General features: G+C 30.4%; 1 protein-coding gene across 7 annotated transcripts in view; it reads right to left on the bottom strand.

Annotated features, from left to right (window-relative positions):
* Window positions 1–27,568, bottom strand: part of LOC145284719 (alanyl-tRNA editing protein Aarsd1-B-like) — a 405,535-nt gene that overhangs the window by 319,753 nt on the left and 58,214 nt on the right. For 5 of the 7 annotated variants that reach the window (XR_013868868.1, XM_080133638.1, XM_080133636.1 and 2 more), the window contains exons 3-5: window positions 23,882–23,899; window positions 13,769–13,910; window positions 12,597–12,654 (exon numbers count right to left, since the gene is read on the bottom strand). Coding sequence is in view for 6 of the 7 variants with exons in the window: in XM_080133638.1 (XP_079989764.1) it covers window positions 12,597–12,654; window positions 13,769–13,910; window positions 23,882–23,899 (218 nt within the window). In the remaining variant the exon portion in view is untranslated. The remainder of the gene's footprint in view (window positions 1–12,596; window positions 12,655–13,768; window positions 13,911–23,881; window positions 23,900–27,568) is intronic. The other 2 variants (XM_080133637.1, XM_080133640.1) reach the window with 1 other exon arrangement.

Genomic DNA, 27,568 nt, shown 5'->3' with positions numbered 1-27,568 from the left:
AACACTTGAAATGAGGGAATTTTTTAAAACTCGATAAAAAAAAACATAGAGACAATGTCCGTTTGCAAATCTGAAATATGATCTAGTAAGATAGGAAAACTTTTCTCGGAATCTAACCCACACGAGAACCACGAAGCAAAAAGCCCTTCATGGACATACACAAACGCTTGCACCCATTTTGCCTTTTATATAATAGCCTAGCAGGGGTGCCCGGCATTGCTCAGGTGTTTGTAGGTGTGCGAAAAAATAAAAAAAGTATTAGTAGAGAGACAGGCTCGAACCCATGACACGAAGGTGGAAAAGAAAGTGAAAGAAATGAATGAATTGGTAATTAAGCTAAGAATCACAGAAATGAATGTCTGGTTGTAGGCCAGTTAAGTTTTCAGCTTTCTACCCTACTTGTTTCCCCACGATGTTGGGGAAAACCAGCTACCCCCAAGAAAGGGGAACTCTGGCAGTGTCTTAATGAATAGCAATTGTCTGATGTGAAGGGTTTCCTCCACATTGATCAAAGCTGATTGCTTTCAAGACATACTGGCCAGGAAGGCCAGGCAGTTTGATTTGCTTCGATCAATTTTGCTTTATTTATACAAAAAAAACAAACACTGGAAACCATGGATTTTTTTAAAAGTCAATCAAAATAAAGATAGAGATGATGTCTGTTTTTGAATCTGAGATATTATAATCTAGGAAGTATAAGGAAACTTCTCCAAAATAGTAACTGACGTGAGAACCCGAACCAAAAAATTCTATCATGGACATACAAAAATGCTCGCAGCCATTTTGCCTTTTATATATATAGACTAGCGTGGGTGCCGACATTGCCTGGGTGTTTGGAAAAAAAAAGTGGTAGTAGGTAGGTAGGCTCGAACGCGCCACACGAAGGTGGAAAAGAAAGTGAAAGAAAACGTAACATCTTACCGCTACGCTATGAAACCATAGGAAGTGTAAAGCATTCAAATTTAGTAATGTCAATCAAAAAGTTTCCTTGCTAAGTAAATGTGTTCACGCAAGTGCAGAAATGAACGTTAGCTGAATGCCAGTTCAGCTTTCCACCGATTTATTAATTTGTTTCCCCACAATGTTGGGGAAACCAAGCTCCACCGAAAAAGGAGGAATGTATAGAAATTGTTTAATATGAAGGGTTTTCTCCACATTAATCAAAACTAATTGCTTCCAAGACATATTTGCTTCAATGAGTTTCACTTTATTTATACGAAAAAGACATACAAACACGTTAATCAAAATAAATGTAGAGACGATATGTGTTCGCAAATCATATTATGATCTAAGGAGTTAGTAAAAAGTCCTTAAAGAACCCCCTCCCCTCGAAAAACATGCGTGGCCATTTTGCCTTTTGTATATATAGATCACAGATATTTTCTATATAGAGATTACAGACATTTTATATATATATATATATATATATATATATATATATATATATATATATATATATATATATATATATATATTACAGACATTTTATGTATATGGATTACAGACATTTTACATATATATATCACAGACATTATATATATATATATATATATATATATATATATATTACAGACATTTTATATATATATATATATATATATATATATATATATATATATATATATTACGGACATTATATATATATATTACAGACATTATATATATATATATATATATATATATATTACAGACATTATATATATATATATATATATATATATATTACAGACATTATATATATATATATATATATATATATATTACAGATATTTTATATATATATATATATATATACATATATATATATATAGATAGATTACAGACATTTTATATATATAGATCATAGACATTTTATTACTCCTCGCGTGAAAGAGCAGGGCACAGAATGTTTTAAATAATAATAGACTAACAATAACAAAGACTTTCGCTGGTGAGGACTACTATTGACCGTAACCAGTTATACAGTCCTTTTGAAATTTTCATCTCTATTTTTCTCGTTATGTACTGAATATTTGTTAATGAAACCTACATGAAATATGTTCAATATTAAATTTTAAAGATTTTCTATTCTAAAAGTTTTAAAAAATTTAATCTAAAAAGTCATTTTAAAGTTTTTGTTAAAAAAAATCCAGATTTTCTTATTATTCAGACCTGTATTACAAAGAGGGAGTTGCAAAAAATGAGTTGTACTGTGAGGAGAAATACAAACTGAAACAGAGAGAATATTCAGACCTGTAATAATACAAAGAGGGGGTTGCAAAAATGAGTTGTAGTGTGAGGAGAAATACAAACTGAAATAGAGAGAAGAGGAGTTTTAAAATATAATCTTAAAAAGATGAGATACAAGTTAGAAAAGCATTTCATTCAAGGCATGAAAATTGTTAAACAAAATGTTTTTACTATAGGCTTTAAAAATAAAGGTGCAAGATTCAATTTGAAATTATTTATCTTTAAAGTGCGCTTTTATAAATTTTACAAAGTAAGGTATAAAAATTTAATTTAAATTGAATCAAAAAATTACCTTGGATTTATTTTATGTAATGTACATCTTGTTGCAATTTAAAAACATTATCTTTCATCTAGCAATTAATGATATTTTCAATGATTTTTTTAGGCCACGTGGGTCAATCATGTTTACAGACACACATATGACGTCAAGGCAGAAATAAGTTCTCAATATAAGAGAGAGACAGAGCCCAGAATCAAGTCGGATGGAGACAGAGCTGACATGAGGAGGGTCCCCCTTTAGAAGTGAAAGGTTAAAACATTAAACATGTAGAAACGATTTTGTATTCCTGGATGTAATCATCATTTTGACCAGTTAAAAGGAATAAAAGAACATCTCATATTTTTGTAACTGCCGTCTTCGTGTCATCATTCTACCAAATTGAAGGTAATGTGAAATCATTGTTATTAATGAACTTTGTATAACCCATCTTAAGTAATGTGTCCCACTCTCTAGCATAAGTAATGACTGCCCCCTCCTGTGTTAAAAGAGCTGATCACCCTCTTCTCGCTATATCTTATAAGAATCCACAGAACTGTATAAATGTCTAAGGTCTTCTCTCCCTCATCAAATTGTATTACACGTCCCCTTTGCAACATATATAGATCACAGACATTTTATATATATATATATATATATATATATATATATTACAGACATTTTATATATATATATTACAAACATTTTATATATATATATATATATATATATAGATTACAGACATTTTATATATATATAGATTACAGACATTTTATATATATATATATATATATATATATATATATATATATATATATATATATATATATATATATATATATAGTTAGTAATTTATAAAATATATATGGCGATTAAGCTACACTGAATATTCAGCATTTCATCCATTCTAGGATTCGTCAGGCTTATGCGCGAATTCTGTGGTTGTTTCTCGTTTGTATATGGTCCTCTTCTGTTGAGGATTTTAGTTAGCCAATCAGCTTTCTAGTATCCACCGCGCCCCTTCCTATCAGCCAATGGGCATGCATTTTATCGAACAAAGGATCTGTTTTAGAACTAGGTTAGTGGTTAAAGGCAGACCTTTTCCTTTTTTTTTTATATGTATAAATATACATATATATATACATATACATACATATATGTGTGATCGTTTATGTATATTCATGTTTATCTAATTTATTCATTTGTTTATTTTCTATTGTTTTTGTTAGTTTTAAAGTTATTTTGTATCGCTATCCTAGAGTAAGTTTTATTTTGTGAACATAGTTATTTGCTATTTCTCTTCTACAGTTTAATAGATTTTGGGGTTCTTTAAAGTACAGGATAGCAAATTTTTCATGACGGCATAATTTACATGGGTCGTCTAAATGCCTACACGTGGTAGCTTGTCTTATTATTTTCCATTCGACTACCGGCAAATGTCCGCTTTCTTTGAGTTCCCAGTATTTATTCGCTAGTGTTGTTTTTATACGATGTTTTTTATTGTTGAATGTACGTTTGTGGTCATAGTATCGGGTTTTGAAATCTAAGGAAGTCATGCCTACGTAATATTTCTTGTTATTCGGGTTTTCTTTCGCAAATATTGTTGCCTGATAAACTACGCTTTTTGTTAGATATTTATTTGGAACTGGGCAAAGTGTGCGGTGTCTACAGTTGCATTTATCTTGTTCGTTATTAGTATTTTTATTTATGGAATGGTTGTTCTTGTCCGGGGTTGGTTTATTATTATTATTATTATTATTGTTATTATTATTATTATTATTATTTCTGCTGGTGTTAGTTTTTTTTTTGTCATGGTGTCTACTTTTTTTATTGTTTATTTTGTTGTTGTTTACATTGTTTTTATTTAGTATTTTGTTATTATGTGCTTTAATTATCATCTCTAAATTTTCGCAACAACTGTAGGATAACTTTAAGGTATTTTTATTGAAGATTTTGTGTAAAGGGTTGGTTGTGGGAAATTGTTTTTCAATAAGATCTAGAAATTTCTTGCCAAGTTTTGTTTTTAACATTTGATTGTATGGGGCCGTATACCAGATTATAGTTCTTTTTCTTCTATTTTTAATTTTATTATAGTTATTGGTGTTTTGTTGCTTATATTTGATATCGATATTTTTGTATCCACTATTTTTTAGGGCTGTTTCATAAATATTGGTTGACCTGTTAAATGCATTTTCATCGCTTGAGTTATTACTGAGTCTACTCACGATCGAGTTAGGAATGTGTTTTATGATTGATGGTGGGTGATTGGACTTAGGGTTTACATAAATTGGAGTAGCGTTATCTTTTAAGTATGGTTCATATGTGTTTTTATCTAAGTTTAACGTGACGTCCAAAAAGTTTGTTATTTTTATGTTAGCTGATACGTCTGCTTTTAGGCCTAATTTTTTCATTTCCTTGTGTATGATTTTCTTAAAGTTTTCTCCCTTGACTTTGTTGGAGTTTTTTATTATAGCTAGTTCGTCATCTCTATATAGGCCGATATCCGTAGTATCGAATATGCTTGTGAGGGTATATAGAATGAATAATCCCACAAGATCTGATGCCTCTGCAGAATCCTTGGCACCCATCGCCAAATTAAACAAATTTTTCATTTTAGTTTTCATCCATTGGTTATTGTTATTTATTAGAACTGATTTTCTATATTTTTTAATGATGTTGATTTCTTCCGAGGATATATCAGTGTATGCCTCGGCAAATTCTAGGGCAATGTTAAAAAGTTCTTCTGATATTGAGGGATAAAAGTCTATGATGTCAAACTGTATAAACGTACATTTATCTTTGTTTTCTATATTTTTTAACCAGGTGATTGCTTCGGCAGTATTTGCCCACTGGTTTAGTTCTAGGTCTTGTTTGATTTGTTTGTTTACTCTAGAAAGTATAGTTTTGCTAATTCTACCTATTTCTGGTTTAGTTGGGTTTATCAGGCGGGTGCTAGGATTATTATTAAAGTCCCATTTGTGGTCTTTAAGCAGAATGTATGCCTTTCTAGGTTTCAATTTGCCAACTTTATCGCTAATTTTTAATTTATCGGTAATTTGTTTACTTCAGTATTTATTATATCTATGTAGTCCCATTCGTTTGTGTCTAGTTTTTTGTAGTTTTTTGTAATGTTTTCTGTGATTAGTTTGTTATATTCTTGCTTATCTATTTTATAAAAGTTTCTGGTTTTATCTGCTTTTACAAAGATTTTATTAGAGTTGTTTATGTTTCTAACGATTTTGTGTAGTTTCTGTTGGAAATTGTTAGGTTGATTGTGGAATTCTAAGTTTTTAATTACGTTTAAAAGGTCATTTTCAAAATTTATCAAAAGGTCTACTGTTTTCGCATTTTTAAGGGTTTTAAAACCATAGAATTCTGTTTTGTTTACGTTTTCATTTTTAAGGAAGAAATTTGCTCGCCATCGCATTCGGCGTATTCATTCATCTGTTTTTTGGATTAATTTAATAATATAGCTATGCTTGCTGGGTGTGGGGATGTTTTTTAGCGATGTTTCGAAATTAACTCTTTCAATATCTATTTTTAATGTGGTGAAATAAATTCTTTTGAGAGTGCTCGACTGTTTCAGGAGCTAAGTATAACTACTTCATTTACTCACATAAAATTAATATATGAAAGTATAGATTTATGCGTAGACTTTAAGTATTTACTTCAAAAGTGCTCAATACGTAGGTAGAGCTAGTTAGTAATTTATAAAATATATATGGCGATTAAGCTACACTGAATATTCAGCATTTCATCCACTCTAGAATTTGTCAGGCTTATGCGCGAATTCTGTGGTTGTTTCTCATTTATATATGGTCCTCTTCTGTTGAGGATTTTAGTTAGCCAATCAGCTTTCTAGTATCCACCGCGCCCCTTCCTATCAGCCAATGGGCATGCATTTTATCGAACAAAGGATCTGTTTTAGAACTAGGTTAGTGGTTAAAGGCAGACCTTTTCCTTTTTTTTTTATATGTATAAATATACATATATATATACATATACATACATATATGTGTGATCGTTTATGTATATTCATGTTTATCTAATTTATTCATTTGTTTATTTTCTATTGTTTTTGTTAGTTTTAAAGTTATTTTGTATCGCTATCCTAGAGTAAGTTTTATTTTGTGAACATAGTTATTTGCTATTTCTCTTCTACAGTTTAATAGATTTTGGGGTTCTTTAAAGTACAGGATAGCAAATTTTTCATGACGGCATAATTTACATGGGTCGTCTAAATGCCTACACGTGGTAGCTTGTCTTATTATTTTCCATTCGACTACCGGCAAATGTCCGCTTTCTTTGAGTTCCCAGTATTTATTCGCTAGTGTTGTTTTTATACGATGTTTTTTATTGTTGAATGTACGTTTGTGGTCATAGTATCGGGTTTTGAAATCTAAGGAAGTCATGCCTACGTAATATTTCTTGTTATTCGGGTTTTCTTTCGCAAATATTGTTGCCTGATAAACTACGCTTTTTGTTAGATATTTATTTGGAACTGGGCAAAGTGTGCGGTGTCTACAGTTGCATTTATCTTGTTCGTTATTAGTATTTTTATTTATGGAATGGTTGTTCTTGTCCGGGGTTGGTTTATTATTATTATTATTATTATTGTTATTATTATTATTATTATTATTTCTGCTGGTGTTAGTTTTTTTTTTGTCATGGTGTCTACTTTTTTTATTGTTTATTTTGTTGTTGTTTACATTGTTTTTATTTAGTATTTTGTTATTATGTGCTTTAATTATCATCTCTAAATTTTCGCAACAACTGTAGGATAACTTTAAGGTATTTTTATTGAAGATTTTGTGTAAAGGGTTGGTTGTGGGAAATTGTTTTTCAATAAGATCTAGAAATTTCTTGCCAAGTTTTGTTTTTAACATTTGATTGTATGGGGCCGTATACCAGATTATAGTTCTTTTTCTTCTATTTTTAATTTTATTATAGTTATTGGTGTTTTGTTGCTTATATTTGATATCGATATTTTTGTATCCACTATTTTTTAGGGCTGTTTCATAAATATTGGTTGACCTGTTAAATGCATTTTCATCGCTTGAGTTATTACTGAGTCTACTCACGATCGAGTTAGGAATGTGTTTTATGATTGATGGTGGGTGATTGGACTTAGGGTTTACATAAATTGGAGTAGCGTTATCTTTTAAGTATGGTTCATATGTGTTTTTATCTAAGTTTAACGTGACGTCCAAAAAGTTTGTTATTTTTATGTTAGCTGATACGTCTGCTTTTAGGCCTAATTTTTTCATTTCCTTGTGTATGATTTTCTTAAAGTTTTCTCCCTTGACTTTGTTGGAGTTTTTTATTATAGCTAGTTCGTCATCTCTATATAGGCCGATATCCGTAGTATCGAATATGCTTGTGAGGGTATATAGAATGAATAATCCCACAAGATCTGATGCCTCTGCAGAATCCTTGGCACCCATCGCCAAATTAAACAAATTTTTCATTTTAGTTTTCATCCATTGGTTATTGTTATTTATTAGAACTGATTTTCTATATTTTTTAATGATGTTGATTTCTTCCGAGGATATATCAGTGTATGCCTCGGCAAATTCTAGGGCAATGTTAAAAAGTTCTTCTGATATTGAGGGATAAAAGTCTATGATGTCAAACTGTATAAACGTACATTTATCTTTGTTTTCTATATTTTTTAACCAGGTGATTGCTTCGGCAGTATTTGCCCACTGGTTTAGTTCTAGGTCTTGTTTGATTTGTTTGTTTACTCTAGAAAGTATAGTTTTGCTAATTCTACCTATTTCTGGTTTAGTTGGGTTTATCAGGCGGGTGCTAGGATTATTATTAAAGTCCCATTTGTGGTCTTTAAGCAGAATGTATGCCTTTCTAGGTTTCAATTTGCCAACTTTATCGCTAATTTTTAATTTATCGGTAATTTGTTTACTTCAGTATTTATTATATCTATGTAGTCCCATTCGTTTGTGTCTAGTTTTTTGTAGTTTTTTGTAATGTTTTCTGTGATTAGTTTGTTATATTCTTGCTTATCTATTTTATAAAAGTTTCTGGTTTTATCTGCTTTTACAAAGATTTTATTAGAGTTGTTTATGTTTCTAACGATTTTGTGTAGTTTCTGTTGGAAATTGTTAGGTTGATTGTGGAATTCTAAGTTTTTAATTACGTTTAAAAGGTCATTTTCAAAATTTATCAAAAGGTCTACTGTTTTCGCATTTTTAAGGGTTTTAAAACCATAGAATTCTGTTTTGTTTACGTTTTCATTTTTAAGGAAGAAATTTGCTCGCCATCGCATTCGGCGTATTCATTCATCTGTTTTTTGGATTAATTTAATAATATAGCTATGCTTGCTGGGTGTGGGGATGTTTTTTAGCGATGTTTCGAAATTAACTCTTTCAATATCTATTTTTAATGTGGTGAAATAAATTCTTTTGAGAGTGCTCGACTGTTTCAGGAGCTAAGTATAACTACTTCATTTACTCACATAAAATTAATATATGAAAGTATAGATTTATGCGTAGACTTTAAGTATTTACTTCAAAAGTGCTCAATACGTAGGTAGAGCTAGTTAGTAATTTATAAAATATATATGGCGATTAAGCTACACTGAATATTCAGCATTTCATCCACTCTAGAATTTGTCAGGCTTATGCGCGAATTCTGTGGTTGTTTCTCATTTATATATGGTCCTCTTCTGTTGAGGATTTTAGTTAGCCAATCAGCTTTCTAGTATCCACCGCACCCCTTCCTGTCAGCCAATGAGCATGCATTTTATTGAACAAAGGATCTGTTTTAGAACTAGGTTAGTGGTTTAAGGCAGACCTTTTCCTCTTTTTTTTTTTATATATGACCATTCAACAATAAAAACAAAAACACCGTATAAAAACAACACTAGCGAATAAATACTGGGAGCTCAAAGAAAGCGGACATTCGCCGGTAGTCGAATGGAAAATAATAAGACAAGCTACCACGTGTAGGCATTTAGACGACCCATGTAAATTATGCTGTCATGAAAAATTTGCTATCCTGTACTTTAAAGAACCCCAAAATCTATTAAACTGTAGAAGAGAAATAGCAAATAACTGTGTTCACAAAATAAAACTTACTCTAGGTCTGCCTTAAACCACTAACCTAGTTCTAAAACAGATCCTTTGTTCGATAAAATGCATGCCCATTGGCTGATAGGAAGGGGCGCGGTGGATACTAGAAAGCTGATTGGCTAACTAAAATCCTCAACAGAAGAGGGCCATATAAAAACGAGAAACAACCACAGAATTCGTGCATAAGCCTGACGAATCCTAGAGTGAATGAAACGCCAAACATTCAGTGTAGCTTAATCGCCATATATATTTTATAAATTACTAACTAGCTCTACCTACGTATTGAGCACTTTTGAAGTAAATACTTAAAGTTTATGCATAAATCTATACTTTCGTATATTAATTTTATGTGAGTAAATGTAGTAGTTATATATATATTACAGACTATATATATATATATATATATATATATATTACAGACATTTTATATATATATATTACAGACATTTTAAATATATATATTACAGACATTTTATATATATATATTACAAACATTTTATATATATATATTACAGACATTTTATATATATATATTACAGACATTTTATATATATATATTACAGACATTTTATATATATATATTACAGACATTTTATATATATATATTACAGACATTTTATATATATATATATATATATATATATATATTACAGACATTTTATATATATATATATATATATATATATATATTACAGACATTTTATATATATATATATATATATATATATATATATATTACAGACATTTTATATATATATATATATATATATATATATATATATTACAGACATTTTATATATATATATATATATATATATATATATTACAGACATTTTATATATATATATATATATATATATATATATATATATATATATATATATATATATATATATATATATATATATATTACAGACATTTTATATATATAGATTACAGACATTTTATATATATAGATCATAGACACCCGTGGCATAGTGGTTAGAGTACTGGGAAAAATCAATTGTAAAAGTGATATTCTCCTGAAGGTTGAAGGTTCAATCCTCAATGTGGGCGACCGAAATATACATTTGCGAATTACTTAGGACTTCTATCTAGTCATAGCTGACGGGACAAGAGTACACTACCCCCGTGAAGTAAATAAAGGGTTCCGCTCGAAATTCTGTCCAAATTCCCGAGTTCGACAGAAACATTCTCGAGTTCGACCGGATACACCTAAAGAAGGTCAGAGGTTACATCAACCGAAACATTGTGAAAATCACATTCAAGATGAGGACAGTAGTCCGATGAATAATAATGCAAATAACCAATCCTCATCTCAAAAATTCAGAAACGTCATAATAATTTTTAGTCATACAGTAATTTTGTTTTGCATGTATGATGCTTACTGCTTGTGCGTAGAGAAACTGATCAAGTTTTACTGGATATATATTAATACCATATCACACATTTTAGAGAAAATTCTCACATCAATTGATGGCGATATTTCATCCGGCCTGGAACTATGTATTGCAAATTCTAATCAAAATTTTACTCAAACTTCTAATTTTAGAAATGGAGAACATCTAAATAACATTAGATCAGCATTAAAAATATGTCTTCCACAAAACTTCACTCACATTGGGTTCATTATTAGATTATTCTAGAAAGTATTAAATTCTTTTCATGTAATTATTTAGAAGAATTGGGAACTGTCTGGAGTTTTGGAAAAATAAAGTATGGATTGGTTACTATTTTGAAAATTAAACTCAGGTTGTTATAGATATATACTTAATTATACAAAGTATGCCTCTTTTTGCACTTAGTTTAGAATAATCAATATGATACTTAACAAGTAATTAACCTTTTTAATTAATTTTAATTTTTAAGGATTTCCTATCATTATCTTGAAAACCCTACCTTTCCAAGTGTGATCACCTTTTAATCATTTTTAAATCATATCTAATATTATTGAACATTGTTGGGAAACCTCACTAACAATACATATTATAGGAGTAATGAGTATTTATAAGAATATTGTTGGGAAACCTCACTAACAATACATATTATAGGAGTAATGAGTATTTATAAGAACATTGTTGGGAAACCTCAATGACAATACATATTATAGGAGTAATGAGTATTTATAAGAACATTGTTGGGAAACCTCAATAACAATACATATAGGAGTAATGAGTATTTATAAGAATATTGTTGGGAAACCTCAATAACAATACATGTTATAGGAGTAATGAGTATTTATAAGAACATTGTTGGGAACCCTCAATAACAATACATATTATAGGAGTAATGAGTATTTATAAGAACATTGTTGGGAAACCTCAATAACAATACATATAGGAGTAATGAGTATTTATAAGAATATTGTTGGGAAACCTCAATAACAATACATGTTATAGGAGTAATGAGTATTTATAAGAACATTGTTGGGAACCCTCAATAACAATACATATTATAGGAGTAATGAGTATTTATAAGGACATTGTTGGGAACCCTCAATAATAATACATATTATAGGAGTAATGAGTATTTATAGAACATTGTTGGGAACCCTCAATAACAATACATATTATAGGAGTAATGAGTATTTATAAGGACATTGTTGGGAACCCTCAATAACAATACATATTATAGGAGTAATGAGTATTTATAAGAATGTAGTAAACATCTTCAATATCATCTTGAAAATTCTATTTTTCCAGCAGTCAGACTGTCATAAACTTTTTGCTTTTTATCGCTTGTAGATAAAGTCTGTTTTCATCTATAAAAGCTGCCAATTCCACAACAAATTCTATTTTTTATTTATTTCAACTGAAACCATTCTCGCCTGTACACAATTTATTACACCACCCATTAGTTTAGCATCACCACTGCCACTTCCTTAACCATTAATTCAATGTCTGTTTTACATGCTAGCATGTGTCCATGAGTAGAAAATTAAAAAGTCAACAAAGAAGTTATGAATCAAGAAAAAAATAATATTAAAAAAATACCAATGTTCTTATAATAGAAAAAGAACTTACCAAGACGTTGTTTTAAAGCCAAACATGTTGTCTGCCATTGCAGTAATAAGATGCTGTCCTGAAAATATTTTTTAAAGGAATATTGAAAAAATAGAATATTGCAAAATTCCTACTAAAAATAAAAAAATTAAAAAAACAATTTTAATCAGAATATACAAATAATTTCTAAGCTTAGCAGAATTGATATATTTTTTATAAGTTTTCACATTAATTTTAATATTTTTTTAATTCAATATTTTATTCTTAAATTCATACCACCATTATTCAGTTCAGTGATAAACCCAGGGAGATGTATGCTTATATGCCAGATTAGGACGTTTTTCTGAAGTCATAATTTCCATAACAGAAATTTTCTCTTGATTCAACTAAAATATCTCCTAAATGCAAATTTCCTTAATAAATTTTTCTAGAGAGTAAAGGGTATATGTTATTTTACTTGAAGGCTTATTTCAAGCTTTCAATATTTCTTCTTCTTTTTCTTGAGAAAACAAATAAGAAATGAATGACTTACTAAACAGTACTATAATTTAAGGAGAAATCTAAAAATATCTGTAACAGACATCTTTTGTTGAGCTCAACCTGTTTGACCATTTCACTATTCAAATATTTGTTAAATCTTTACTGTAATTTCTTTTATTTTTCAGTGATGGAAATTGTTTTATGCAAAAAAAAGTGTAAGTAAATTGGTGCAGTTATAGTTGGCTTTGTATAAATCACCCTTTAGAATAAAAGATTTGCAGAAGAATGGGAACAGTGCAAATGAACAAGGGTAGAGATGGCAGTTTCACAAAGGGGCATTTTTGTTTGATTGTAAAGGCTACAAGCAACAACGTTGCTCAATAATTGGAGAGTAGATAATAAACACTAGTCAACAGGTAGCCATTTTCACTGTAATTTTATACAGAAAACTATCAGTAATTAGTATCTAACCTCAGAAGTTAGATCTATCTATTGATATTATCTATTGATGCTAATAATAATTTAGATGTGGTTGGCATTGCTGTATCTCTGAAAATAATTATCTTTATATATTTGTTAAACAGATTAGGAAGAAAATGATAGATAAATGTTTGTCACAGAGAAGTTGAAATCTCACAATTTCGGCATTGTATTATAAATGCAATAAAAAATTAAACAAATATATATAATGGCTTATGAAGGAAATATTTTACCTGAATGCTGTTGCATGTTATCAAATCGGTGATTCCAATCCAATTTCACGTGCACCTTTTTTCCTATGTCAAGTTCTCTATCAACAAAATGCAAGGCTTCTAGCCCTTCACGAGTGATATGTTGGACAACAATATCATCAATCTTATAAAAAACAAAAAACATTTTATTTTTAAGACCATAAACAATCCAATTATTTTCATTTTTTTTATTAAAAGGAAATCATAATTAAATGAAGAAAAGAAAATTGTTTTTATTTCAACATTGAAATACAGATATTTTTAAAATGTAATATTTACAAAAAAAATTTCTAAAATATTGTATTTAGAGAAATTTTTTCTCTAAAAATTAAATTTTATAAATATCAAATACAGTTCCAAGATAAGTTATCATGTGAACTTTAAAATACTGAATGTGTAATTAACAAGCAACATGTGCGTGGTCCCCTCTAGAGGCCTCTGGTGCTGCATGTGAGATGATGCCACAAAAAATAATGAAGAAATGATGAATGTGAGAAGTGTGAAGGTGTAACGTGATCGACGTGAGGAAGCGAATTGCCCTTCATTGGGGAGCCAGGTATGCTAAGATAGCTTTAATAGCTCCCGGGCAATGGAAGATATCTCGAAGATTTAAAATAGAGGATATAAATATATATTTTATTTCATTATCAAAATAGATATATTTGCTTATTGTTTGGAAGTCAGAGATATATATTTTGTTATTCAAAATTGATGACAGGAAACTTGAAATCATAACATTGACATTGTCTGGCCTCAACGAACTCAGTGCCAGATGTTAGGACTGACAGCCGTGACCTATGGGGTCATGAGAAATTAATGTTGATTGAATCTCAGATTGCAATCTAGCGACATGACTGGAATTGCACACCCGCAATCTGGGTTTTTCCGTAAGTGAGTGACGTGATTTGATTGGCTTAGGAAATTATCTCCCCCACACCTGACCTTACTATATAGTGCTAGTGTCACGCGAAATTAGTCAGTTTCCAGACAGAGTTTGTGCACGGAACTCGAAGTAGCCACACCGCTCCCTAAGACGTGACCCCACCTCCAAACTGTCTGCGAAGAGAAGAGAGATTTGAGACTTTTGAAAACTTACTAAGAACTGAACCATATATTTGTAAAAAGATCTGTAATATATTTTGTGAAGTAGAATAGAACTCAAGCGTCTGTTGTCCTTCTTGCCTGCGTGAGTTTTGTTATTCGTTTTCAGCATATCAGATTCAATGTGACGGCCTTCAGAAGTACGAAGACGACACAAGCCAAGTTTTCAAAGATCAGGGGTCCTTGCGTAACTTCATAAGAGAGGGTGTTATGAAGGGCCAACGTTGCCTTCACATTTTTGCCTAGTTTCAGAGAAATCTAATGGATGGGGCAAAAGTTATAAAGTAAAAAGTGTAATCTTTTGCAATTTTGAGGCATTTGTGACCCCTTTTGAACTCCTGGGAACACCGAATCCCAGCAAAAAAGGACAAACAGTGCAGTTTTACGTCTTTAGACATGTATATTTGAGTTCAGCATTATGGAAAACCACTATATAGACATAAATATAAAATATGAAAAAAGAGCTCCAAAAAGGCATTTTTTTAGCCATAAAAGTTCCCGAGGGATGCAAACCAGAATTTTGCCAGGGTCACCTATACTGAATTTATATTAAGAACAATGCCCTCCACATTTTGGTCAAGTTTTAGAAAAATCTAATGAATGGATCAAACGCTATGAGGCAAAAAGTGTCATTTTGGGACATTTTTAACTTCTTTTGAGCCCCTGGATATGCTCAATCCCAGTATAAATGGATAACGGTGCAGTTTCAAGCCTTAACACATGTATGTTTGAGTTGACCACCGTGAAAAACCACTATATAGTTAGACATGTCAAGTTTTTGTTGAGAAATATGAAAAAGAGCCCCAAAAAGAGATGTTTTTATCACTATAAGTCCTTGGGGATGCAAAACAGAATTTTGCCTGGGTCACCCATACTGGAATTTATATTGAGAACAATGGGCTCCATATTTTGGTCAAGTTTCAGAAAAATCTAATGGATGGATCAAAAGTTATAGGGCAAAACATGTCATTTTTGGCCATTTGGGGACATATTTTACCTCTTTTGAGCCCCTGGAGATACAACAGGAATTTTCGCAAAAAAAAATTTTTTACTGTTCACATCTATTTAATGAAATACAATTTGCAGCAAAATTTCAGGAAAAATTAATGGACGGTTATCTGGCAATCATCCGGAAAAACAGACGCACAGACACCACTGAAAACATAAATCGGGGGACCAACAAACAGAATATTAAAATGTAACTTTATTTAGAAATTCAATACATGATTTTTCTTTATATTTTGGCCTTCACTTTACAGATACATATTTTCTTCTAAACTTATTTAGATTAAATATTAGTAAGAATGCACCTCAGGGATCAATCTTTTAGCATTTATTATTTCTTATTCTCATAATCGACCTCTCTAATACAATTGCATCCAAAATGAGATTTGCTGATGAAACCATGTTCTATTCTCGGTATGTGGGAAAAACAAACACATATATATACAAAAATCCTTAAAATTCAGCTCTAGCTTATAGTGGAATGGGGACATAAATGGATGGTAATATTTAATGCTACTAAGACAAAGCTCTTTTCCTTTAACAATTATAAGAAACCTTTCCAACCACTAATTACCATGGTGAATAGTGCAACATTTAAAGTACTTGGCCTAATATTCATGAGTAACATGAATTGGAAAAAATATATAGAAGATATTGACAAGTCCGATGCAAAGGAAGTTAAATCTCTCTACCAAGCTAGAAAACATCTCACACCTGCTAGTATCCTAAATTTCTACTAAGCTACCATTCGATCATGCATGAAGTATTCTGTAATCTAATTGGTTCCACATAGAAAACCAAACTCCATACATTTACAATGTTGCATCCCTGTGCTTGTTTTACAAGTACTTAAATAGAATGTGCTCCAACAAACTTGCTGCACTTGTGTACCATCAACATAAATACGATCAACCAACTTAACAATCATTGAAATCCCATTTCTTTTTGCTGTAGCGGTCCTCAGATACTAGAAAGCTTTCTGGTCAAATAGTTTTTTTCCTTAAACAGCTTGCCTTTGGAATTCTCTGTCCTCTCTTTCTTCAACTGTACCAAGATACAAAAATTTAAATGCAATGTGGACAAATACCAATATGGGAAAATATCTGCAAAACTTTCCATTTAGGATGCTCCTATAAATCTGGCCCCAAATTCTCAGTAGCTCATTAAAACTTAATAGCAATGTACCTTGATTAGGGTGAATAAAAGTTAAAAACATAAAAAATTTCCTTTTGTCAATATTTTTTACTGAACCAGAGGAAATATATTCCTATTTGTATTCCAAAATGTCAGATTGTTAAAAGAATTTTCAAACTAATCTTGGAAATTTGCATAAATATGTTGGATGTGTTACTTTCAATGTTTGTTTCATGGTGAGGTGTTATCTGTTTAGGGAAAAATTCATTTGTCTATTTCAGATTAATTTTAATATGTGGATAGATTTAAATTAAAAACATATTCTCATAGTATGTTTTTAATTTGTTATTCAAATCAAAATATAATATATCTTGACAGATTCTCAAAACAGAATGTCTTCGGGCTTAATTATTTTTAAGTTGAATAAATTCTTTTGATAATTTTTCTTGACAAAATGAATTATCTACTTGTATCAATAATGTGGTCATAAAAAATAGTCTCTGGTATTTTCATATGTTGGTTATACTCGATCATGACATAGCGACAAACACATTTCATCTCCCAGCGCTGCCATTGTTGCTGTTGTTAATCTGTAATCTTGACGCTATTGCTACTAAATCACATTCTGTCACTGTTGTTAATTGTATTTTGTTGCTGTTTACATTTTGTACATGAAAATCAAGAGAGATATGTTATTTTGCAATATAACAATATAAAAATAGAGTTAAAATAACTATAAAAAAATTAACAAAGGATTTAACTCAATCAGCTAATCATTAGCATTAAAAATAAGAATTTCTCAAAACTATTTTTATCTCAAACTCTCCTTTAGGGTTGCTGACATGAGTTGAAGGACATCTCAGGTGTCATCTTAACCAGAGTAGTCTGAAAGGCAGCCATTAAAAACAAAAATAAATTTGTTTTTTAAGCAAGACTGTTTTATTGAATTTCTGATAAAATAATTTTGTAATGGTTTGTTTTTGTTTTTTTCTCTCCCTTTTCTCTTTACTCAAATTTAAGTGTAAAAGTATAAGCAGCTAAGTGTTGGTATACTGAGATGACTAGACATGATTTCTAGTCATCTCAGTATACCAACACTTAGCTTGCATCACAGAAATTAGGATCTCTTGAATTTTGGAAAATCTATAATAGCATGATGAACAATGAACAATTAATTATCCAACCACCACAAAGCCATTTCCACTAAAATGAATAAGACTGTCTGCCCAGAAGTTTACTCTAAACTTCATTCTGGGTCTGCACACTAATATCTCCCTAATTTTCTACTTCAAGAAACCTTTCCAATCAATGATTGTCATAGTCAATAGCACTCTTCATGAGAGTCTAATGGCTAAATTCTTAAGCAATATTAAATGGAGTAAGCTCCAAACAAAATAGACTCAAGAACAACTTACACATGTCAGTATCTTACAGTCATGATCATATTTATTGGCATGGTTCAATAAAAACCTCATTTTGTCTTAAAAATCCTTCAAAAAAGGGTTAAATCAAAGGAAATCACAAAGTATAATATATTTTTTGAACTGCTCTTTCCAACTCAATAATGGAATTTCCAAAAACAATGAATAATAAAGGAATTACAAACGATATTTCAAAATTCTATTGTTCAAATTTATTGGCACCGTAATTCTAATGATCGATTGTATGGCCTTTCGCCTTAATTACTTGCTGCAGTCATTTATTATAGTTTTCCACTAACTTGTAGCATTCTTCAGCAGTAAATTTAGTCCATTCCTCCAGACAATAATCCTCTGAGTGAGATTCTTAGGCTTCCTCTCCATTACCCTCAATTTTAAAATCCTCCATAAATTTTCAATGGGATTGAGGTTCGGGCTCTGGGATGGCCACTCCAAAACATTGATATTGTTGTCCTCAAGCCATTTCTTAGTCAGATTAGCTGAATACTTTGGGTCCATATCTTGCATGAAGCACCAACGTCGACTAAGTGACAGCTCTCTAGCAGAGTCCTTCAGGTTTTCATTCAGGATTTTAACATGATCCTCCCTTTTCATGATGTCTGTGACCTTAACAAGTTGTCCTGGTCCAGTGGCAGCAAAGCATCCCCAAAACATCAAACTGCCTCCACCGTACTTCACAGTTGGCATGGTGTTCTTAGGCAAGAAGGCTTCGACAGATTTCCTGTAAGCAGAAGAAACACTATTATGGCCGATTAACTCAAATTTCGTTTCATCGGACCATATAACATGTTTCCAAAAGGCAGCATATTTATCAATACGACGTTTTGCGAACTCTAGCCTTGCTTTCAGATGCACAGGTTTCAATAAGGGAGACTTTCTTGGGTGATATGCTTTCAAACCAGCTCTCTTCAAAGCTCTACCAACTGTATGTCAAGACACGTTCACTCCAGAGCTTCTCTGTTCCTCTACAATCTCCACAGCAGTGATCCTTGGGTTTTGGTTGGCACAACAAACTATTTTTCACTCTGTCCTCGCGGACAGTAGCCTTTTTTCCCCTGAGCTTCCAAATTCATAATGTAACCTTGTGATTTAAACTTCTTTACGATAGACTGAACGGTGGATTTAGGAAGGTTTAGCTCCTTAGAAATCTTATCATAGCCTTCCTCTTTGGAATGACACGCTATCACACGCTTCCTGAGGTCTTCGCTGTGTTCCTTAGTCTTAACCATAACAAAAATTCCTTGATTTAAATTAATTCAAAACAAATGCTGTCTAAAAATTATTTGAAAAAGAAAAAAATAAATAAATTAACATTAAATAAGCATAATAAGGCTACAAAAAGGTAACGAAACCATGTCAAACATGAAATTGGTTGTAATTATATTGGTAATAGATGAAAATAATAATTATACTGGTAATAGATGAAAATAATAATTATACTGGTAATAGATGAAAATAATAATTATACTGGTAATAGATGAAAATAATAATTATACTGGTAATAGATGAAAATAATAATTATATTGGTAATAGATGAAAATAATAATTATACTGGTAATAGATGAAAATAATAATTATACTGGTAATAGATGAAAATAATAATTATACTGGTAATAGATGAAAATAATAATTATAATGGTAATAGATGAAAATAATAATTATATTGGTAATAGATGAAAATAATAATTATACTGGTAATAGATGAAAATAATAATTATACTGGTAATAGATGAAAATAATAATTATACTGGTAATAGATGAAAATAATAATTATACTGGTAATAGATGAAAATAATAATTATACTGGTAATAGATGAAAATAATAATTATACTGGTAATAGATGAAAATAATAATTATACTGGTAATAGATGAAAATAATAATTATAATGGTAATAGATGAAAATAATAATTATATTGGTAATAGATGAAAATAATAATTATACTGGTAATAGATGAAAATAATAATTATACTGGTAATAGATGAAAATAATAATTATACTGGTAATAGATGAAAATAATAATTATACTGGTAATAGATGAAAATAATAATTATACTGGTAATAGATGAAAATAATAATTATACTGGTAATAGATGAAAATAATAATTATACTGGTAATAGATGAAAATAATAATTATACTGGTAATAGATGAAAATAAAAAGTCGAGCCAATAATTTTGAACACGGTAATTTAGAAATTTTGTTTGTAATTTCTTTAGTATTCAATTTTTTGGAAATCACATTGTTGCATCAGAAAGAGCAATTCAAAATACATATGATACTACATAATAACTTTCGATTCTGACCATTTTTATGAGATTTTATTAACAAAATATGCTTTTTATTAGATCATGCCAATAAATATGATTTTTATTTGATCATGCCAATAAATATTATCATGACTGTATGTTTCTACAAGACTACCATTCGCCCATGCATGGAATATTGTTGCCACATCTGGGCTGGTGCACCAATCACTAGTCTCTATCTCTTGGACAGGATACAAAACAAAAAATTTCAAAACAGGGAATTTGCAAAACAAAACAAAGAATTTCTCATCTCTACTACTGTCTGCCAAGCTCCAGCCCTCATTATATTGATGGAGAATGTGCTTGCTTTATAAGTATTTCCACAAAATATTGCCCCTGTATCCCCTAAACAAAAATAACCCCAATTCACTTACTGCTATATCGCACCCACTCTATGTAAAATGTCTGAAGATTCTCTATTCTAATATAATTGCTTGGACTGCTTGCCTTAATAATTCCCTTTCTACTCCATATTTCCCCAACTGTACCAACACACAGAAATTAAAATGTTTTGTGAATAAATATCTTGCTGCCCAACTCCTCACCCAGGTTGTTTCCCTATAAATCTGGCCTTCTTCAGGAGTAATATGAATGGTTTGGAATTAAAAAAAAAAAGCAAGATTGAACCTTCCAACAAAAGAAACATTCACAAAGACACACAACAGCAATGAAGATTACCAAAAGAGCATCCCATGCAAGATGATCCAGTGGATCCAATGTTGGCTGTCAAACTGTACAGAGTTATTAGGTTGACAGATACTGCAAATGAAAAATGGAGTTATTGGTGAAGAATAAGCAGATATTGAGATTAACCTACATTGTCACTGAGAGAGCTGTAACAGCAGCATGGATGTCATTAGCATCAGTTACCACCATGGAGAAACTGAATATGTGTCAAATCTTTGTGAGCAGAGCAATAAAAAAAAACAAGAAATCCCAGCTGACACTATATTAGCACACTTTGAACTGCTGACAGCAATGGCCTTCAAATTAGCAACAACTACAATGAACAAATTGTCAATAAACTACAAATCCTTATTTCTAAACTACTAGAAAGTTAGGCAAATTAAGCTGGAGGAAAAAGGTGCGCTAAACATTGACCTGAATAATCAGAATGATGCCGCCCCAAATCTCAACTATACTATATACATCGATTCAAGGTGGAGACCATAGCGTTGAGTTATCCGAAAAGAAGATAGGGAACATGGCTGTTAACAAAAAATGTGTTGTACAACAGTTAGAAAGAGGTTGGGATACATTTGATATTACAATTTACACAGTCAGCATTATATAGCAACACAACAGAAAACTAGAACACCGTAGTTATCCATTAAAGATGAGCAAGATATCCTAGTTTACTTTTCAAGCTTCAATGACATTGGATGTTAAGTAACTGATCAATCAACATTCTTAGGAACAAAATGGCAGATGAAAAGGCCAAAAAAGAGATGAAAATAGAGTGGGAGAAAAAGCAGCAGAACATGTCAGCTAAAACTATCTTTAGATCCATCAATTACTGCAACAACTACCTCCACCAGTCACTATGGCCAATGGCCCATTTCTTGTCCTTTGGATATGTGAAAAGTGGACCTCCACTTTCACTTCTAACTTACTAAACATTTATTCACCAACAGCAAGGACATAAACATTCACCCTCATACTCGTAACTTTGATTATAAACAACAAAAGCAGCAAAATAATTCTCATTGTTTTTCTTTTGTTTCTGACTTTATGCATCACTGAGGCTTTGTCACTCACCTTCCCATCTCTCCTGATGTAGTTGTTTTCTTTAATATGGCAAAAAAAGAGAAAGTGAGAACACAAAAGAAGAAGAGTTAGCAATAGAGGCTCCACAGAAACTTACGCGTAAATTGAATATATGGAGTTGAAAATCTTAGTTTTTACAGGTAAGTGAATTAGTCACAAGTAAATAAAAAGGAAAATTTGCCAGCTTTGTCTAGTAGGATATGGAGATTGACACAAACAGCAAAAAAGAACTCAACTCTTTAAACCACCTTTTGTAATGCAATTAATCAAGTATTTCACAGATACTTTTTGAATCAAGATGTTAGGAAAGATGTGATGAGAAGTACCCTAACCATTCTGGATGAGGGTTTAGAAGAACTATTGATAAAACTAGACAGAAATGAAAGAAACAAACATGAATCTATAGAACTTACTATAAAGTTGGGAAAATATGTTACAATGAGAATGAGAATTGTTTCCAAAAGGATGGATGTTTGGTCAAAGATAGATCAAGTTAAATTGTGCAATTGGGATTAATTTTTTTGCTAAGTAGTTGCTTGCTCAGATCAGGCCTCTCTAATCTCCCATCTAGCCTAAGTAACGACCTAAGTAAAATATTACAAATTATGTGGCTATATAGGCATCAGGACATAGTTTGCCCAGTCATTAGGATCACATCCTAAGTTATCTACAATGATGATAGTTGATAAGGAGGAGATCAATGATGACAGTGATTAAGGTTACATGAATGATGACGACAATGGATAAGGGACATGAATGATAATAACAATGCATAAGATGGAGACATGTACTATGATACAAGTACGTCAGCAAATAAAGATTGTATAAGACCATGTGCCACTCTTTAACAACTACCGATCCCAATACTTGTGTGCCATGGTTTTCTTCTTCATTTTCTTTTTTTTTCCAGCTGTGCCATCTTGGTGATAGCCAAGGGCATGAGCACTGGTTTACAAGTATACAAAAATAAAAGCAACAGACTCACAAGAATAAAACACAATCTCTCATACAACAGTATGTATGATACTGTCAGCATAGAAAAAGGGCCTCCAAGCATTGTCTATTGATAGCTGTCAAGGCATTATTGTCGGTCAGTTAATCAGCTCATCTGCTAAAGCTCTGCATCTACCACCATCTGTCATTTCCAAGCTTCAAAAACAATTGTCTCTAACAACTTAATAATATTAATTGTTAATTGCCTCTCTCTTCTTTTGTGTATCACTTCCTCCCATTGTCATGGGTCAGGAGTCTTTCTACTTCCAATTGCTTCTTCTTCTGAATCATATCCAACATCACAATCACATGAATGAATAGTAATGAATTCAAATGCAATTACTCACTTTTCCTGTATCACTTGGCTGAAAAAGAAAAATATAATTGTATATGATAACATTTGTTTACAAAGTGGATTATTAGTGTTTTTTTTTTTTTAATTTTTAATATCAAGAATATGTGTGGAAAAATTACTGTTTCAATATCTGTGAGTCATTGTTAATTGTAACAAGGAATGAATCTTTTAAATAAATTAAACAATGTTCAACTGTTAAATTTAGACTTTTTTCTATTTGAAGAGAAATTATTATTGAATTTCACTGATATTCTATAAAGTCTCACATTCTTGACTTAAAAATAACATTATGGTCACTTATAAAGGTTTCCAAAAACCATTGCATTTATGTCAAGAGCAAAAAGTTAACCTTGATAGGAATCGATAACTCACTTTTACTTCTAGGGATTTTCACAAGGCAATTAAACAGTACTGATTAGTTTTCCCTATCTTTACTAAACCTGATTTTGATAAATGATGATAATGCATAAAAATATAAGTTAAGCTACATCTATAGATTATATCCAAAAGAAGTATATTTTATATAAAATTTATAGATATGTGTTATTGAATAAAATAATTTGTACTGTTATGTTTAGCAGGTAAGCATCAAAGCAATTAAGTCCCAATTTTTAATTTCAGATTGATCTTTAGAATTTTTTCAGTTATTATAGCAATTTGCAGTGTCAAGAGATTAGTTACAAAAACTAGAATTTAGTATTATGGCTCATAAAAAGGAACTAATAATAAATGAAAAGAATTATATAATCTAAGAAATTAGCATTGGAAAGTCTCCGCTTTAAATATTTAAGGATTTGAAAACGGATCATCAAACAATCAAGAAAATGTATCAAATGGGAATTCAACAGGAGAAAAATTCAGAAATTTAACAAAGTGGGATTTATCACATGTCCTATAAAAATTAATGAAAAATGCAAATGCATCAAGTGCATTCATATTTCAGGCCACTAGAGTTCCTATGGTGTTAAGTGAAACATGGTGTAAAGCATTAAGGGAATTTGCTGATGTAAAAAATTGAATAATTCTTTATAACCATTTTAATGGAAAAAACAAACAGACAGAAGATTACAATGGGCAAAAATATACATGAAAACTGATTTCAGTAAAGTGCTATTTACAGATGAATCAAGGATCACCTTCAATGGGCCTGATGGATGGGCTCAAGGATGAGTTTACAGACAACATGATTGAAGATTATTGTTTGAACGCCAAGGCAGCAGTGGGATCATTGGTAATGGGGTTGTAGGTTGATTTAAAGTGAAAGATGCAGCTAAAATAAATTACAAAAGTTACTGTCATTTTATAGAGCAATATTTCTTTGAAAGACTTGATAACCAGTTTTTAGACAATCATAGGTCTATGAGATATATATATATATATATATATATATATATATATTATATATATATATTATACATATATATATATTATACATATATATATATATATTATTCATATATATATTATACATATATATATATTATACATATATATATATATATATATATATATATATATATATATATATATATATATCATAGACCTATGCTTGTCTAAAAACTGGTTATCAAGTCTTTCAAAGAAATATTGCTCTATAAAATGACAGTAACTTTTGTAATTTATTTTAACTGCATCTTTATATTATATATATATATATATAATATATTTGCCCACTCAATAATGATTGCATCTAGAAAGATGTTACATATTCATGCACGATTACTGAGATCCCATGCAATTCTCCCATAACAGACACTAATATTTTGTCTTCAAGTTACCCTTCTTCCCATCCTCCATCTGATATAGTTACTAATCCAATATACCACTCGAGCAGCCCCTCCATCTAAAATCATACAACTAGCAATAATTATAATGATAATAATAATAATAATATTAATGAGAATAATATTTCTCCTAACAGCCATCCTAACACTAACAACACTCATTATCCCTTCCAAAATGGTCCTCGTACAATCATTGTCCCACCCTTTGTTGAACACAATGAACAAAATTCAAACTATTTAACTAATACAAATCAGCAAATTAATATTAATATCAGACCTTAAACTTTTAATAAAGTACATACATATATTGGCGATACTTCAACATTAATTAAGAAAAGAATATCAAACCACATTTCTTCTAATAATAACCAAGTAACTTCTCTAACCACTTTAATTAAAAAACTTAACTCTAATAATACCCCCTTCTAAATCAAATGGATTATCATAAAAAAGTTAAGCCTTATACTCCAGGCTCTAAGTCATATCGCCTCTGCAAAACCGAAGCTATAACTATAATTACTTCCCCTCAAATTAACAATATAATAAATTCTAAAAACGAATTGTAAACATAAGTCCAAATTTAATTATGGTAATTTTGAAATTACATAGCTATTACTTTAACCTTTCAGATATATATAATTTTTATATAACATTATCGTTTTCTACATACATTCTTAATACTTTATAACTTAATAATCCTTTATTTTAATTCTTTATTTCTTCTTTGTTTGGTCGTTTTTTTATCTGCAATTTCCGTTTTAGTGTTTGTATATTCCTATCTATCAAATATATTAATCTACCTACACATTCATATTCTGTATGTATATTTACTTATATTTTACTATATGCATTTACTTACATACTTATTTGCTTTATCCAGATTTTACAGATACTGGCCGTCCTCTCCCCATTAAATTATTTTTTTTTTCCCCCATTTCACTTGGTGTCTTTTAATAACACCTGCTGATATTTTCTTAAGTAATAACTTGTGCATTTCAGTTGACCTCTTTTTTGCTCTATATTTTTGGCGTCTTTTAATATCATCTTCTCTGGGTCATTTTGACATTGGCTTTTCTTTTTTGTATTTAATTCAATCACCATTCAATTTTTTTCTCTCTTCTTCTTCACTCATTTTTTTCTCTCTTTTTCTTATTCACTCATTTTTCTTAATTACATCTTGCCTCTGCAGCCAAGTCTAAAATATATCTTATTTTCCTTTTAATAATATTATTGGAATTCTTTCCCCCTTTCCTTGAACCTATTTGTGAATTATTCCATGGATTTCAGCCTTTGGGATTATTTTGGACCATCTTGCAATTATACGATTCCCTGGATTTTACTAGTGTGAATGGAAATTTAACTAACTTTCTTGGATTTTCATTTTTGCATTTTACCGTCATTGGATACTTTACTTTCACAAGACCATCCATTCACGTGGAATCACTCTTTTCTTCACCTTATTCCCTCTGTTTAACTTTTTGCTATCAAGTAAGATCTTTGACTTACTTGTAGTTTCATCAAATACTTTTGCAAGCAAAATCCGATGCCGCATTTTGCTAAATTCTACCCTCTAATGAGAGGGAAAGTATTTCTTTGAAACTCGGTGGATTAAAGACTATCCACTTATTTAGTGTTTCCTTTTCAAATTGAATATGTTTTTAACTCTTTTTCAAAGTGTTTTTATTAACTATTTCCTCTTTATATATATATATATATATATATATATATATATATATATATATATATATATATATATATATTAGGGCAAAATTTTGTTGAAACTTAAAAGACTCACAATTTCTTTACTTCGTTTATTTACTGGATTTTTCCATTACAGCCATTTCATAAATGAGTTAGCAATTTTACGATTTATGTTTCCGTAAAAATATCCTGTT

The sequence above is a fragment of the Euprymna scolopes genome, chromosome 9, assembly GCF_053919585.1.
Source record: "Euprymna scolopes isolate OS-2025 chromosome 9, ASM5391958v1, whole genome shotgun sequence".
Lineage (NCBI taxonomy): Eukaryota > Metazoa > Mollusca > Cephalopoda > Sepiida > Sepiolidae > Euprymna > Euprymna scolopes.
This window is presented reverse-complemented; position numbering and strand designations above follow the sequence as displayed.